We start from the raw sequence: 15,393 nt of genomic DNA, 5'->3' as shown, positions 1-15,393 counted from the left end.
TGAGCCTCCCAGCACCACCATCCTTTCACTCAGCTTGCTAAGCCCAGATTCCAAGGACAGATGGGGCGGCCCAGGCACCAGTGCTGGTGGATGAGCTTTCCTGTTCAGCTTGGTTCCCAAACAGGCCCCCACTTTGCAGCAGCAGAGATGAGTCCCACCTCTGGGCTGACATGCTAGCAACTTAGTTTGTCTTCCATCATGACTTCAGAAAAAAATCCCTGTTGTCACCCTAATGGGCCTTCTCTGGGTCACCTGCTAATCCATGAACACCAGTCACTGTGGCCAGGGGTAATCAGTACTACCTTTGGCCAGATGCAGTCCACCAAAATCTATGAGCTAGAAGAGATGCAGCCTGTTACCAGGAAAAGCAGTGGCAGTTCATCACAGTGCACTCCTGGGTGCCAGCGCTCCCACACACCCTTCTTTCCAAAATGCTCCCCACCCCCAATCAGAGCAACTATCCCACATGGTTCTGGAAATGCACTTAACTCTTCCCAAGTAGAAATGACCCAAAGTCAAGCCCAGCCTCTTTATGCAGCTCCAAGTCCAAGATTTCTGGAACATATGCTCATCTATGGGTTGGGTCTAGATGGAGTCCTCTTGGTTGGGCACCATGGGGCAGAATGATTAATTTAACTATTTCCAACACACTTAGTGTGTAATGAAGAGAAACAGGCTGGGGGAAAAAGAATGGTGGTGTGGCCAGAAAGACGGGTCTGGAGAGATGTTATGGGAGAATGTTAGAAGGAAGCTCAAGGACCATCAAGGCCAAGCTGATTGTTGCACAGATGGGAAACTCCTTCATTCACTTTTCCAGCACAGCTAGAGGGCCCTCCTGCCCCTGGCCATGTGCTGGGACAGTGACCAAAGGATGCAGGATGGGTATCGGAAAAAGGAGGGGGCTATCGGGACAGTAAAGTACAGGGTGCCCGGGGAGCCCAAAGAAGGTGCACCTGCCCAGGCTGGGCATGTAGGTGGTCCCAGCAGGTCTGCAAGGGAAGTGCCATGAGCTGGTGATGAGACTTGGCCAGCTGCCAGGTGGGAGGCAGAGTGTTCCAGGCAGAAGCCTCGGAGAGGGACAGTGCTCACCCGTGCCTCCTTCTGTATGGCGACAGGATCACTATGACTTTGGGATGAGAGCCGTGAAGACTGTGATCTCAGCTGCTGGGAACCTCAAGCGAGAAAACCCCAGCATGAATGAGGTGAGCTCCACCCAGCAGGGCTCCAGGAGTGGAACTCTGGGAGGGCTCCTGGGCAGCTGGAGGGCAGCTGGCCCACTGCCCTGAAGGCTCAGCTGGCACCTGCTGCAGGAGCTGATCTGCCTCCGGGCCATCCGTGACGTGAACGTGCCCAAGTTCCTGCAGGAGGACCTCAAGCTCTTCTCTGGGATCGTGTCCGACCTGTTTCCCACCATCAAGGAGGAGGACACGGACTATGGCATCCTGGATGAGGCCATCCGCGAGGCCTGCAGGAACAGCAACCTCAAGGATGTGGAGGGTGAGCCTCAGGCCCTGAGTGTTCGTGGAGGGGCTGGCCCTGGCCACCTTGGAGTCCAGGTCAGGGGGACAGAGACAGGACAGTCCAACCCCAGGGGCCCTCACACCTGGCCAAGTGTGCTGCAGGCCCGGGCTCTCAGCCGAGCAATCCAGAGGCAGGGCAGATGTCCCGGCCCGGTCTCCACCAAAACCCGCCTGGTGGTGGGGAGGCAGGCATTGTCCCCTTCCCGGGCCCTGCTTCCCGTGTGGGCTGAGAGCCCCGGGCTCCTCTTGGGCCTTGCTTCATCAGGGCCTGGCCCTCGCTAGGATGTGACTGGAGTTTCAAGGCCATATTCCTTGCACCCCAGCCCACCTCACCACAGCCACCACTCACCTCTTCCAGAGGCCTCTTGGCTCCATCCCACTAGCGGGACTTGCCCACATTCCTTGTTGAGTGACACCCCTGGCGTCACTGCCCTGAAGAAAGAACATTTGGGGCCCTTCTTTCACTGACTTGTTGTAAAGGCCACCATGTGTCTGGGAGGGCTGGGGGGACACTTCCCTCAAATAGACTCCCTCTCATCCTGAACCCTCGCCCCTCATAGTAGGATGAGGGTCTCAGTTCATCCCCAGCCGGCCACCCCCTCCAGTGGGTCCTTTGGTGGGGCTGTGGGAGGAGCTCCTCCGGGAAGCCATGGCCAGTCACCCTGGCCACACAAGGCCCTTCTCGGGACCCTAGGAAGTTCCTGCTCAGCCCTGCAAGGCCTCCCCCAGGTGCCCTCCATTGTGCTTCAATTCCCTGTGCAGCTCGAATGCTTCCTCCTCTGGTCACTTCCTGCACCCCCGACCCCAGCAGGCTTGTTGAATGAAGCCTCAAACTCTTCTCTCCCTCACAGCCTTAGGTCACCTTTGCCGTCCCTGGCTAATTGGGCCCTATCCCTTTGGCAGGAACCCCCGGACCTGCAGGGCCATAGCCACCACCACCCTTCTTGGGCCAAAGTGAGGCATTTATTCCCTACCCCTGTGGGCCTGGCCTCTGCCTGCTGGCAGCTGTCTCTATAGCTCCCGACTGACCCTAGGATCTTGTCTCTAGGAGGTTGCTCATAGGAGTCAGCACTTACTTGGGGTGGTGCTCTCACCAGGCTGGGGCTGAAGCTGGGGCCTGTGACAGCTGACACTGAGCAAGCTGGTGTCGGCTGACCACCTGACCAATGGCTGTGAAGGAATGGTAGTCACAGTGGAAAGAATGGCTGGCATTTACAGAGTTTCTACTCTGTCAAGTTCTGTGCTTAGGGCTTCACCTGCCCCTGCCTATAATGTAGGTGCTACCACCATCCCTATTTTATAGATGAGGAAATTGAGGCTCAGGGAGTGCAGTGACTCACCCAAGGTCACACAAGCTAGTGGTGTGACCAGGACCCAAGCCCATGCTCTGACCCTTGGGCCCCATGCCATGTCCCCCAGGCTTCCTGACAAAGTGCATCCAGCTCTACGAGACCACGGTGGTGCGACACGGCCTCATGCTCGTCGGGCCCACAGGCTCCGGCAAGAGTACTGTAAGCAGAGCCAAGCTTGGCAGCCACTGTCCGGATAGTGGGCCTGCAGGGGGGTGCGGCTTCAACAGGGGTTGGCCTCCATTTGTGCCCCTTGGCATAGAATACCCCTCCCCCTCCCCGTGGCCCCCAGCCCACTCCAGCCCTGCTCTCTGGGAGCCTCACTCTCAGGCGGTCCGTCTCCCAGTGTTACAGAGTCCTGGCAGCTGCCATGACGTCACTGAAAGGGCAGCCATCCATCAGTGGTGGCATGTACGAGGCTGTCAACTACTACGTGCTCAACCCCAAGTCCATCACGATGGGCCAGCTGTACGGGGAGTTTGACCTCCTCACCCATGAGTGGTGAGTGACCCACCAGCCTTGCCCGTGACCCCCTGCTCCCAGACCTCTGGAGGCTGTGGGCTGCGGTCACCCCTCCCTCCATTAGCCCAGTGGAAGGGCGGGCTCTGCAGCCCAACGCTTGGGATTCTATTCTCCATTCTACTTCCTCGCTGAGTGACCCTCCTCACCCCCCAGGCCATGGTTCCCTTGTCTGCAAAGTGGGGACAATAATGGCACCATGCTTATGGTAAGGCAAGAATGACTTAACACGCTCAGTGCCTCTGCAGTATCTGGCCATTGTCATGACCCAAGAGAAGCTGGTGGGCCCTCTCCGGGCCCTGCTCCCAGGCCGGGGTGTGCATTTTAGGGGAAGTGCACTGATATGGGAGAAGGGCAGCTGGATGGAGACTGCTGAGACATCGGTATCTCAGGGGCTTTTCTCTAATTCTATTCTGTTTCTCCAGACAGGAGTCTCCAGTCCTCTGCTGGGGATGTCTGCTTGGCTCCAGTGTTCTGGGAGCCCTGTAGGGGATGGTCACTGGGGAGGGACAGTTGCCCACCTTCCACAGCATGAACCTGTACTGCTTCCCCCATTTCTGGTGAAGATTCTCCCCCATATCCACTCCAGTCTCTTATGTAGATAGGTTGGGGGGCTGGAGGTCAGACCAAAAAAAAGTCCCCTGTTAAAGAAAAAAAATTATTCAATGACACTTTTTTTTTTTTTTTTTTTGAGACGTAGTTTCACTCTTGTTGCCCAGGCTGGAGTGCAATGGCGCCATCTCGGCTCACTGCAACCTCCGCCTCCCGGTTCAAGCGATTCTCCTGCCTCAGCCTCCCGAGTAGCTGGGATTACAGGCATGTGCCACCATGCCCGGCTAATTTTGTATTTTTAGTAGAGACAAGATTTCACCATGTTGGTCAGGCTGGCCTTGAACTCCCTACCTCAGGTGATCTGCCCGCCTCGGCCTCCCAAAGTGCTGGGATTATAGGCGTGAGCCACTGCACCCAGCCCTCAATGATACTTTTTAAAGCATGCTGAGGAAGAACATATTCAGGAGCATGGCAGGCACAGGGACCACTGCACTGGGGCCTTATAGTTAAGGGGAGAGACTGGGCTCTGAATACAGCATGGGCCAGTGGGAATCTATAGCCAAGGGGCAGGGTGAGCATCAGTGGGTGGAAAATCCAGAGGAAACATCAATGGTGAGGGGGATTCTGGTTGAACCAACCTAACAGGATTCCAACTGAAGACAGGCCTCAGGGTAACCAGACGTCGCCTGGGGGTGGTGCAGGGAAGGAGCCTCAAGAGTGATCAGTTATCAAGGGTTCTGGCTAAACTGACTTAGCAGGGTTCTTTACTGAAACTGGATTTTACAAGGACGTGCATATATGGGCATCTAGGAGAAGGTTCCGGAGGCTAAGGCTGGATGAAGCACAGCATCTTTGTCAGCCCTACCAGCCCCTTCCCTGGTGCGTGCTGCCTCTGAGATCTGAGCCCCCTGGGTTCTGAGGCAGGACCTGGCCACTTCTCACCACGCTGCTTTCTCTGCCCTGTCACTTACCCTCCTCCGTCCTTGTCCATTGTCTTCCAGAGCTGCACTGCCTCCATCTCTGCTATTGCCTCCTCCCCTGCTCCCTTTTTCCTGTTGTGATTTCACCTTTAATGGGGCTTCAGCAGGGCAGGGACATAAGCACACGTTTTCATTACACCATGTGACACCAAAAAGTCCCACTTTTCCTATTATAATTTTTAAAAGAACAAAGAGATTGAAGGAAAACGTAAAGTAGAGCCCGCCCACCCAGTAGCCAGGCTTCCCTGGGAGCCAGCTGTGCTCAAAGCACTGCCGCCCTGATGTCTCCAGCCCTGTCCTCCCTGGCGCTGCAGGACAGATGGGATTTTCTCCTCGCTCATCCGGGCGGGGGCCATCACCTCCAACACCAACAAGAAGTGGTACATGTTCGATGGGCCGGTGGACGCCATCTGGATTGAGAACATGAACACGGTGCTGGATGACAACAAGAAGCTGTGCCTCAGCTCTGGGGAGATCATCAAGCTCACGGAGGTGCACCCACCTGTCCGCCTGCCCACTCTCCTCCAAGGCTGGGTGGGCCTGGAGGCTGCATCACGCTGGCCAAACTCTGCCCTCTCACCCCTTTCTCTCAGGGACATGGGTACATCTCAGGCTGTCACCGTGACTCAGCAAGAGCCCTCCTGCTAGCAGGAGCTTAAGCTCAGCTCCTAGTGCCCCTCCCTGGCCTGAGCTCCCATACCTCAGGGTGTCCCACACAGTTGCTCAGAGCACCCTTTACACAGACCCTTTTTCTTTTGTGCTCTGACCCCACCAGGATGCCTATCCCACTGCTCCCCGGCTGATGCTGCCTCTTGCCTCCCAGGCCCACTTTCAGCCATGTTGCCCCAGTCAGGTCAGGTGGGGTCAGGTGTGCACCTGGCCCTGGCAGTGTGCCCGGGGTCTGGGAGATGGATGGCGTAGACACCACGGGGATCTGTCTGGTGTGTGAAGAGCAGTTGTCAGAGAAAGAGGGATATGGCCTGGGCACAAGAGCAGCTCACGGGTCTACACTGAGTCCAGCTCTTGAATCCTTGTAAAAGCAAATACCTGGCAGTCAATGTGAACCTGTGTCTATGTGCACAGGGGTGGGGGGGCTCTGGAGCAAAATACACAGTTCCCATTAGATGACCGCAGGCCTCCAGGGACCCCAAAATGCCCTGACCCCAGTCTGGTCAGCGAACCTCAGGAATCTCCTGACTTGGGGTCCTCCTCAGGGCTCCAGGGAGAGCCACGTTATCAGCTGAGGACCCAGCGGTTCCTGCATCCCACCCAGCACTGCCCCTGCCCCACAACCTGACCACACCACCCACTTACAGGATGTGCAGCCCTGCAGCCCTGCAGCCCTTTCTCCAGGCCTGGGGACTGGCAGTCAGCCCACTCATATGGTTCGTCTTGGCACCAGGCAATGACCATGATGTTCGAGGTGCAAGACCTGGCGGTGGCTTCACCAGCTACGGTCTCCCGCTGTGGCATGGTGTACCTGGAGCCCAGCATCCTGGGGCTCATGCCCTTCATCGAGTGCTGGCTGAGGAAGCTGCCCCCTTTGCTGAAGCCCTACGAGGAGCATTTCAAGGCCCTCTTTGTCAGCTTCCTGGAGGTGAGTGAGGCCACGGGTATGTCTGACCCTGGCAGGGCAGCAGGGCACTGTGGCTGCCAGCCATGAGAACCGGGTGCCTGCTCCCTGCAGGAATCCATCTCCTTCGTTCGGTCCTCAGTGAAGGAGGTGATCGCCTCAACCAACTGCAACCTGACCATGAGCCTCCTCAAGCTGCTGGACTGCTTCTTCAAGCCCTTTCTGCCTAGAGAGGTACAGCCCTGAGAGTGGGGCTAGATGCACCTGGTCCCTCTCCCCACACTGCTCTCCTTGCTCTCTGGGGCCTGAAAGAGAGAATTGGATTGGTGCAACATGGACAAGACCACCTGTCCAATTGGCTGTAGAGAAACAAAGCTGTGTAGCAGAGGTCAAGACATGCCCCTGCCCCACTTCCTCAGGCCGCTTGATACTGTTCCTGTCTCAGCCTGAAACTGTTCCCTTCATCCCCAGGGCCTCAAGAAAATACCCTCTGAAAAGCTGAGTCGCATCGTAGAGTTGATCGAGCCGTGGTTCATCTTCTCCCTGATCTGGAGCGTGGGTGCCACTGGGGACAGCAGTGGCCGCACCAGCTTCAGCCACTGGCTAAGGCTCAAGATGGAGAATGAACAGGTGAGAGCCGGCGGCCCCCAGGGACCAGGAGCCTCAGTCCTACTGGGCCTCACAGCCTGCTTCTCCTCCTGGTTCCCGGCAGCTGACTCTGCTTTTCCCAGAAGAGGGGCTGGTGTTCGATTACAGGCTGGAGGACGCGGGCATCAGTGGTACCAACGACAATGAGGATGAAGAGGAGGAATACAAGCAGGTGGCCGCAGGCCCTCCGCAGAGACTGCACAGGGAGGGACCACTGGGTGGCTGCTGTTCCCGCAATGAATTATGGCCACACAGGGAGCCGTCACATTGATGGCCACCAGGTCTCAGGCGGGGGTTATTTGCATCATCTCATGAATCCTCATGGCCCTGTAGAGTGGTTATTATTGTGCTTGTTTTCCAGATGTGGCAGAACTGTACTTGAACCTAGGGCTGGGCTAAGAGGGGAGACATTCGAATACCTCCCTTTCCAGCCATACGCACTGCCTCTTCCACATTGATGCGGAGCCCAGGGACTGGCCACCTCAGTTCCACTTAAAAGCCCCATTTTCCCAGAGACTGGGCTCCCGAGGGCTGGGGGGCAAGCTCTTGAAGCCTGCTTCAGTGTCCTCATCACTACTATCAGCTAGCAAGGGCTCCAGGAGCCCACCCTCATCCCAAGGTCAAGACCCCAGCCCAGGAGGACAGAGGTGGAAAGGCGTCTACAGAGACCTGTCCGTTACTGTGCAGCATCCTGCTGGGGGCTCCCAGGGCACATTTGGGTCTAACGTTTAGGACTGTACCCAGTGGGATGCATTGGTTTGGCCATAGTGATCCCCCCATCAGGGGACATCTGCAAGCTGGGTCAGGGCTGCTGTGAGTGAAGGAATTTGTGCAGGCAGGGACAGTGTTGGGAAGACTGGACCCAGTGACCTCTCAGCTTCCAGCTGACACCAGCGCCCATGGTTCTGGCCCCCACATTTCTTGGGTAGCCTGAAACTAAACAGCAAACACCTTTGCATTCTGGGTTGTTCAATTCTCGGAGCTTCTCCTTTCTGCAGAGACTCAGGGCCTGGCAGTCCTTAGGGAGCCCCCAACCTGGGCAGGGAGAGCCCTCCTATGCAGTTGTGCTCAGAGTCCCCATTCTTGGCTGTTTGTGTTGGGAGTCCCCCTCCCCATGCAGAAAGCAGGGCACAGGACTTTCCATTTCCACTGGAAGCAGCCCTGCACCTGGACCTGCTTGCCAAAGCCCAGCCGTGCAGCTCCTGGCCCTTCTGCACTTGGCCATGGGGCCGCAGCCAGGAGTGGGGCAGGGAGGGGTTCCAGGCTCACCGCTGAGCCACCTATGATTCCAGGTTGCCTGGGTGAAGTGGATGGACTCCTCAGCTCCATTCACCATGGTACCAGACACCAACTACTGCAACATCATTGTGCCCACCATGGACACCGTGCAGATGTCCCATTTACTGGACATGCTGCTCACCAACAAGAAGCCCGTGAGCACCTCCCAGGCCCTGCCTCCACTGTCCCCAAGGCCTATATTGGGGTTTGACCAGCCTCCCACACAGATGCGGGGGCAGCTCCTCCTGTGCATCAGGCCCACCGTGTGCTCCTTCTGTGCCATCCCTGCTCTGCCAGGTGCTGTGCATTGGGCCAACAGGCACGGGGAAGACGCTCACCATCTCTGACAAGCTCCTCAAGAACCTGGCACTGGATTACGTCAGCCACTTCCTCACCTTCTCAGCCCGCACTTCAGCCAACCAGACCCAGGACCTCATTGACAGCAAGCTGGACAAGAGGCAGGGCACCCCTCCCTCCTTCGTCACCCCTGCATCCCCCCAGCCTGGCCGATCCAGCTGCTGTCCCACCTCTCCACCAAATTATGCTCCTGGGTTTGCCAGAAACCTCCCAGGGGGAGCTGACGGCCCCCCAAGGGGCCCAGGGTTCCCTCACAGACTGCTCCAGAGCCTTCCCTGTATCAAAAATTCCTACAAAGCCAGTCAGCGAGTGGGTGCTCGCCCTGGCTGGGCCCTTGGACAGGGCCCTGGGTCTGTCTGTGAGAAGCCTGTTGTCCATCTGCCTGGGAGGCGAGACTCACTTTGAGGGAGCTCAGACTCAGGTCAGCCTGTCCCAGCTGTCCCAGGACACTCAGAACAAGGATGAGGGTGGGTCAAGACATCTAGCAATCTGGAGGAGGCTGAAATTTAGCAAGGGCTTCCCAGAGGCAAAGCTGCCACCCCGTCGCCCTTGGATTCTCAGAGGACCTGGTGCCTGTGGGTGCTGGGCTCACACAGCCCCTCCCCTCAGGCGGAAGGGTGTGTTTGGACCACCTCTGGGGCGCAACTTTATCTTCTTCATCGATGACCTGAACATGCCAGCCCTGGAGACCTACGGCGCACAGCCACCCATCGAGCTGTTGCGCCAGTGGATGGACCACGGCGGCTGGTACGACCGCAAGATCATTGGTGAGTATGGCCGGCCTGGCTCGCAGGGCAAGGGCTAGGTGTGCTGTGCAGGGGCACAGGAGGCGCAGCACTGAAGGCCTACAATACTTTAAGGCACCCACAGAAATGTTTTAATTTCTCTTAAAATTAAAGGGGTGGGGGGGGCCGGCCGGGGGAGGGGCGGAGAGACGCCTCCGCCGCAGCTGCCGCAGCCTCTGGAATCCTGGAAAAGGGGAAGCGAAAGCAAGTCCCCAAGCGGCAGCGGTGGCCGCGGGGGCGCGACAACTGGGGCGGGGGCGCTGCTGCTTCGGGGGCAGGTGGCGGCAAGAGCGGTGGCGGCCCGCTCCAGCCATGCCGAATAAAACGAGAAGGAGAAAGAATCACTAAAAGCAGGGAAGAGTGGAAAAAGTTCAAAAGAAGGACAAGACACAGTAGAATCAGAGCAAATTTCCGTCAGGAAAAACAGCCTTGTTGCTGTCCCGTCTACAGTGTCTGCTAAAATAAAAGTAGCCATCTCTCAGCCCATAATGAAGAAAGACAAATGGCAAAATTCTTCAGGGTTTAGCGCAAGCAATAATAGAGAACTTCAAAACCTACCATCCTTAAAAGATGTTCCTCCTGCTGATCAAAAGAAGCTTTTTATCCAGAAGTTGTGTCAGTGTTGCGTCCTTTTTGACTTTGTTTCTGATCCACTAAGTGACCTAAAGTGGAAGGAATTAAAACGAGCTGCTTTAAGTGAAATGGTAGAATATATCACCCATAATTGGAATGTGATCACAGAGCCTGTTTACCCAGAAGTAGTCCATATGTTTGCAGTTAACATGTTTCGAACATTACCACCTTCCTCCAATCCTACGGGAGCAGAATTTGACCCAGAGGAAGATGAACCAACGTTAGAAGCAGCCTGGCTTCATCTACACTTGTTTATGAATTTTTCTTAAGATTTTTAGAGTCTCCAGATTTCCAATCTAATATAGCAAAGAAATATATTGATCAGAAGTTTGTATTGCAGCTTTTAAAGCTCTTTGACAGTGAAGATCCTCGGGAGAGAGATTTTCTTAAAACCACCCTTCACAGAATCTATGGGAAATTCCTAGGCTTGAGAGCTTACATGAGAAAACAGATAAATAATATATTTTATAGGTTTATTTGTGAAACAGAGCATCATAATGGCATAGCAGAGTTACTGGAAATATTGGGAAGTATAGTTAATGGATTTGCCTTACCACTAAAAGAAGAACACAAGATTTTCTTATTGAAGGTGTTACTACCTTTGCACAAAGTGAAATCTCTGAGTGTCTACCACCCCCAGCTGGCATACTGTGGAGTGCAGTTTTTAGAAAAGGACAGCACCCCCACAGAACCAGTGGTGATGGCACTTCTCAAATGCTGGCCAAAGACTCACAGTCCAAAAGAAGAATTAGAAGCGATTTTAGATGTCATTGAACCATCAGAATTTGTGAAGACCATGGAGCCCCTCTTCCGGCAGTTGGCCAAATGTGTCTCCAGCCCACACTTCCGGGTGGCAGAGCGAGCTCTCTATTACTGGAATAATGAATACATCATGAGTTTAATCAGTGACAACGCAGCGAAAATTCCGCCCATCATGTTTCCTTCCTTGTACCGCAACTCAAAGACCCATTGGAACAAGATAAAACATGGCTTGATATACAACGCCCTGAAGCTGTTCATAGAGATGAAACAAAAGCTGTTTGATGACCGTACACAACAGTTCAAAGCAGAGAAACTAAAAGAGAAGCTAAAAATGGAAGTACGGGAAGAAGCATGGGTTAAAATAGAAAATCTAGCCAAAGCCAATCCCCAGGTACTAAAAACTAGAGTGACATGAAAACATCCAGGGTTACTTGAAATGTTTTTATAAGATAGGAATATGTCTTCACCATGGTTGGGGGGTGGGGCTCGATTTCACTAACGTTGTATATGAAAATGTCTGCAATAAAAAGTACTTTTGAACTTTGTAAAAAAAAAAGTTAAAGGAGAAGAGCATGAATTTTTAGGGCAAAGAAAAATTTTCCTGTGTAATATTGATGTATTTGTCTTTATTCCAATACTGTTCTAAAGTATAATTTTGAATTTATGTATGGAGAAGGGGCCACAAAGGTCATAATGCAGCCCTGGCCAGGGCCCTTCCTGACTTCCTGCCCCTACTCCAGGCGCCTTCAAGAACCTAGTGGACATCAACTTTGTCTGTGCCATGGGCCCCCCGGGTGGAGGCAGGAACACCGTCACCCCGCGGCTGATGCGTCACTTCAACTACCTGTCTTTCACTGAGATGGACGAGGTCAGCAAGAAACGCATCTTCTCCACCATCCTGGGCAACTGGATAGGTGAGTATTGGTGGGGGTGAGCATGGACAAAGGCAGAAGCCCAGGCCAGGGAGGCCACACCAAGGACAGCTGGGTGGCCACCAGAAAGGGTGGAGTGGCCAAACCATGACCGCAACCCTGGCTTAACCTCTCACTCAGCTGTGTGACCTTTGGCAGCTCATGAATCTCTCTGAGCCTGTTTCTTCATCTGTACCTACCATTCCAGTTCATGAGGGTTAAGTATGATATTGCATGTAGAGCACCTAGCATGAAGCCTGGCACGTGGTGATTGCTGGATGTATGATACACACAGATATGCACTCACTCACATACATATATACATACATATACATTAGTACTTGCCCAGAAACTCTGGGGGAGGCATGTTACTTTTGTAAATCAGGAAAAGCCACAAGATAAGATGGACAGAGTGTCTCTGAGCCTTTATGGGGTTTGGGGAAAAGCTTACCCCAAGATGCTGCTCCCCCCACCATCTCACCTGGCCAGGGTGAGCAGCAAGAGGTCCACCTACCCTGAGGCTTGTGTTTCTCCCTCCATCCTCTAGATGGACTCCTTGGAGAAAAAAGCTACCGGGAGCCTGTGCGTAAGTGTGGGCCTGGGCGGGAATGGGGTACTGGTTCCAGGAGGAGCTGTGGGCTCTGGTTGGGTATGTTGAGGCTGGGACCAGGAGCCGTGGTGAACCATCCTCAGGTTCATGCGGGGACCTTGGGCCACTGGGTGCCAGAGCGAAGGTTGACACAAGCACTGGCTGCCCCATAGGCTCATTCACCCATTCTTAGAGCCCTTCCATGCCTGCGTTAGTGTCCAGGTGATGATAGATGCAAATTAAATGCAAAATGAATGCATGAATAAAGGAATCCAACAAACTCCCACCCTGTGCGAAGAATCAGAACTCCAGGGAGCAGGTGTGCGCAGGAAAGCGGGGAGTGGTTTGTGCGGGGCAGGCATCGTGGTGAATCTGCCCGTCGTCACGGCAAGGCAGCTGACCACTGCAGTCCCTGTCCTTGCCCAGGCCTGCCTCCTCCCCCTGCCTTCAGCTGAAAGAGGCTGTCGGGAGACAGCTCCCTTTTGGGTCTGCACCCACCGCTTACCTGCGCCCTGCCTTCCCTCCTGTGGCTGGGAACGGACTGCTGCTCCACAGCAAAGCCCAGCCTCCTCCTGGGCCTGCCTGGGAATGTGGCACTCCTTTTCCCCGCCAACACCAGTGCTCCCTTCACCACTGGGCCTTCCACAAACAAGCCCCATTCTCCATCTTAACCGCCAAATGCAAAACAGCCTCTCTGGGCCCCCTTCCCACCCGCCCCAGCCCATCGCTCTACCTCTCTGCTCACCTTGATAGCAAAACTCCTCCAAAGCATTGTCTTTCCCGCTGTACCTGCCCTCCCCTCCCACTTTCCTGTGAATGCCCCTCTCACCCTCTGAGAGTATTCTTGTCACCAGTTGCCTTCTGTGGCCAGACCAGTGGTCAGCCCTCGTCCTTGCCTTCCCAGGGGTCAGTAGTGCTGGCCGGCAGACGTCCCCTTCCTGCCACAGGCTTCTCTCAGGCCTCCCCCATCCCTGGCTGCCCATTCTCAGATGGACTAGGACTTGGTCTCCAGCCTCTTCTCCCTCCAACCACACTCTCCTGAGACAGTCCCATCCCGCTTCTGACGGGGAAAACCATCTTTGTGCTGGCAACTCCCAAGTCTACCTCCTCAGCCCAGACCTCTCCCCTGAACGCCTGATTCCACATCTCCCCTGGGATGTCCACAGGGTATCGCAGGCCAAACCTGTCCAGAGCCAAACTCCCGAGTGCCCCAGTCCCTGCACTCTTCTCATCTCAGGCGATGGCAGCTCCATCCTTCCAGGTGCTCCAGGCAAGACGGAGTCTTGGCGCCATCCTCCATCCTCCCTTCCCTCACCCCACAGCTCACCTGTCAGGAGGTCCCATAGGTTCTCCCTTGAGAACCCATCCCGATCGGCCACTGCTCACCACCCTGTCCTCACCCACCTGGCCAGTGCTGTAGTCCCGCCATGGTCTCCTGGCGGCTGCCTTCACCTGCCTGAGGTCTATCTTCTGCTTGGCGCCACAGGGACCCATGAAATCATTCCATCAGGCCACATTCCTCCTCTCTCACCCATCGCATCCAGGCAAGAGCCCGGGTCCTGACAGTGGTAGGCAAAGCTGTCCTCAGTTCGCCCCGCCTCTTCCTCTGATCTCACCGCCTCCTGCTCACCCCCTCGTTGCTGGTCCTTAACATGCCAGGCCTGCTGCCACCTCCAGGCCTTTGCCCTTGCTGTCCCCTCTGCCTGGGACAATTTTTCTCCAGTTATGTGCAAGCTTGCATCCCACTTCTCTGCTTGACCGTCCCCTTCCTCAGTGAGGCCTCCCCCAGCGTTCGGTAAAATCGCCCCCAAGCCCAACTCTGGCCCTCCCCGGGCACCTCTCCTGCTGCAGGGCTGCCCGTAGCCCTTGCCACCTATTTGCTGTTTTTGTTACTTGCTAATCCGCTCATTGTCAGCCTCCCCGACAAGAATGTCAGCTTGAGGGTGAGGAGCGTGTCTGTTTGGGTCACTCTGTGCCCAGTGTCTGTGTCAACAGACAGGCCCCTCTCCTGCCCTTTCTTTCCATTTTCTCCACTTCTCTGCCAAGTTTCCACTGACAGAATTTGGGTTCCCAGCACAGAACTGGATAATTTTCAAAGAACAGGCCGATAGGTGTGTGAGTGGTGAAAACGCAGGTTGAGGGGTGGGCAGCCCCGAAGTGGGTGGTGAGCCCTCAAGGTCTGGGGTGTGCTCCCCCCGCCCACCCTTAGGCATCTTGAGGCCTACGTGGATCATGAGATCCTCCCCAAGTGTGGCTCAGAGGTGGAAAGTTCAGGTTTGGGCACAGTCCCCATAGGACAAGGCAGTAGTGGCCCCGCCCAGCACTGACCCCACAAGCGCCCCCAATTCCATGATGAGTCCCAGTGCTCTGACAGGACATGTCAGCATAAAGATATAAGGGGGTGCAGAGCAGGAGATTCTTCACCTCCCCCAAGCTGGGGGCATCCGAGATGGGGCCAAAGGGTACGTGGAATCCAAGCCTGAAGGCTGGGGAAGGGGTTTGGTGGGGGGGCACAGCACAGCGAAGGCAAGGAGGTCAGGACCTGCAGAGGCAGCAGAGGGAGCTCCTGGCATGTGACCCAGGCCACTCTCCTATTCCCCCAGCTGGGGCCCCCCACATTGCCCACTTCATGGAGCCCCTTGTGGAAGCCACCATCATGGTATATGCAACCATCACCTCCCAGCTGCTGCCCACTCCAGCCAAGTCCCACTACACCTTCAACCTGAGGGACCTCTCCAAGGTCTTCCAAGGCATGCTCATGGCTGACCCGGCCAAGGTCGAGGTGAGGACCGGGCAGGCACCCTCCCCAGTGCCCACACTGCTCTCCCCATCCTCCCCAGCCCCACCAATTTCAGGCCTTCCTGCCCAAACAGGCCCTGAGTGGGGCTTCCTGGAACATGGAGGTGCCAGGCCCTCCAGAGCCCAGCCTTGGTGCAG

General features: G+C 55.6%; 2 protein-coding genes across 2 annotated transcripts in view; both read left to right on the top strand.

Moving 5' to 3' along the window:
• The window catches only part of DNAH1 (dynein axonemal heavy chain 1), a 78,646-nt gene that overhangs the window by 41,602 nt on the left and 21,651 nt on the right, over positions 1–15,393 (top strand). Inside the window, exons 33-47 of the mRNA XM_054552144.2 lie at positions 1,116–1,202; positions 1,311–1,497; positions 2,940–3,031; positions 3,216–3,370; positions 5,235–5,412; positions 6,323–6,517; positions 6,608–6,727; positions 6,965–7,123; positions 7,206–7,313; positions 8,434–8,574; positions 8,717–8,877; positions 9,386–9,543; positions 11,697–11,870; positions 12,415–12,453; positions 15,060–15,238. Coding sequence (XP_054408119.2) covers positions 1,116–1,202; positions 1,311–1,497; positions 2,940–3,031; positions 3,216–3,370; positions 5,235–5,412; positions 6,323–6,517; positions 6,608–6,727; positions 6,965–7,123; positions 7,206–7,313; positions 8,434–8,574; positions 8,717–8,877; positions 9,386–9,543; positions 11,697–11,870; positions 12,415–12,453; positions 15,060–15,238 — 2,133 coding nt within the window. The remainder of the gene's footprint in view (positions 1–1,115; positions 1,203–1,310; positions 1,498–2,939; positions 3,032–3,215; positions 3,371–5,234; positions 5,413–6,322; positions 6,518–6,607; positions 6,728–6,964; positions 7,124–7,205; positions 7,314–8,433; positions 8,575–8,716; positions 8,878–9,385; positions 9,544–11,696; positions 11,871–12,414; positions 12,454–15,059; positions 15,239–15,393) is intronic.
• Positions 9,863–11,512, top strand: LOC103890173 (serine/threonine-protein phosphatase 2A 56 kDa regulatory subunit gamma isoform-like). The gene is given in 2 exon segments (XM_054552149.2): positions 9,863–10,437; positions 10,440–11,512. Coding segments are annotated over 2 exon segments (1,320 nt in total). The 5' UTR covers positions 9,863–10,049; the 3' UTR covers positions 11,372–11,512.

The sequence above is a fragment of the Pongo abelii genome, chromosome 2 (assembly GCF_028885655.2).
Source record: "Pongo abelii isolate AG06213 chromosome 2, NHGRI_mPonAbe1-v2.0_pri, whole genome shotgun sequence".
NCBI lineage: Eukaryota > Metazoa > Chordata > Mammalia > Primates > Hominidae > Pongo > Pongo abelii.
This window is presented reverse-complemented; position numbering and strand designations above follow the sequence as displayed.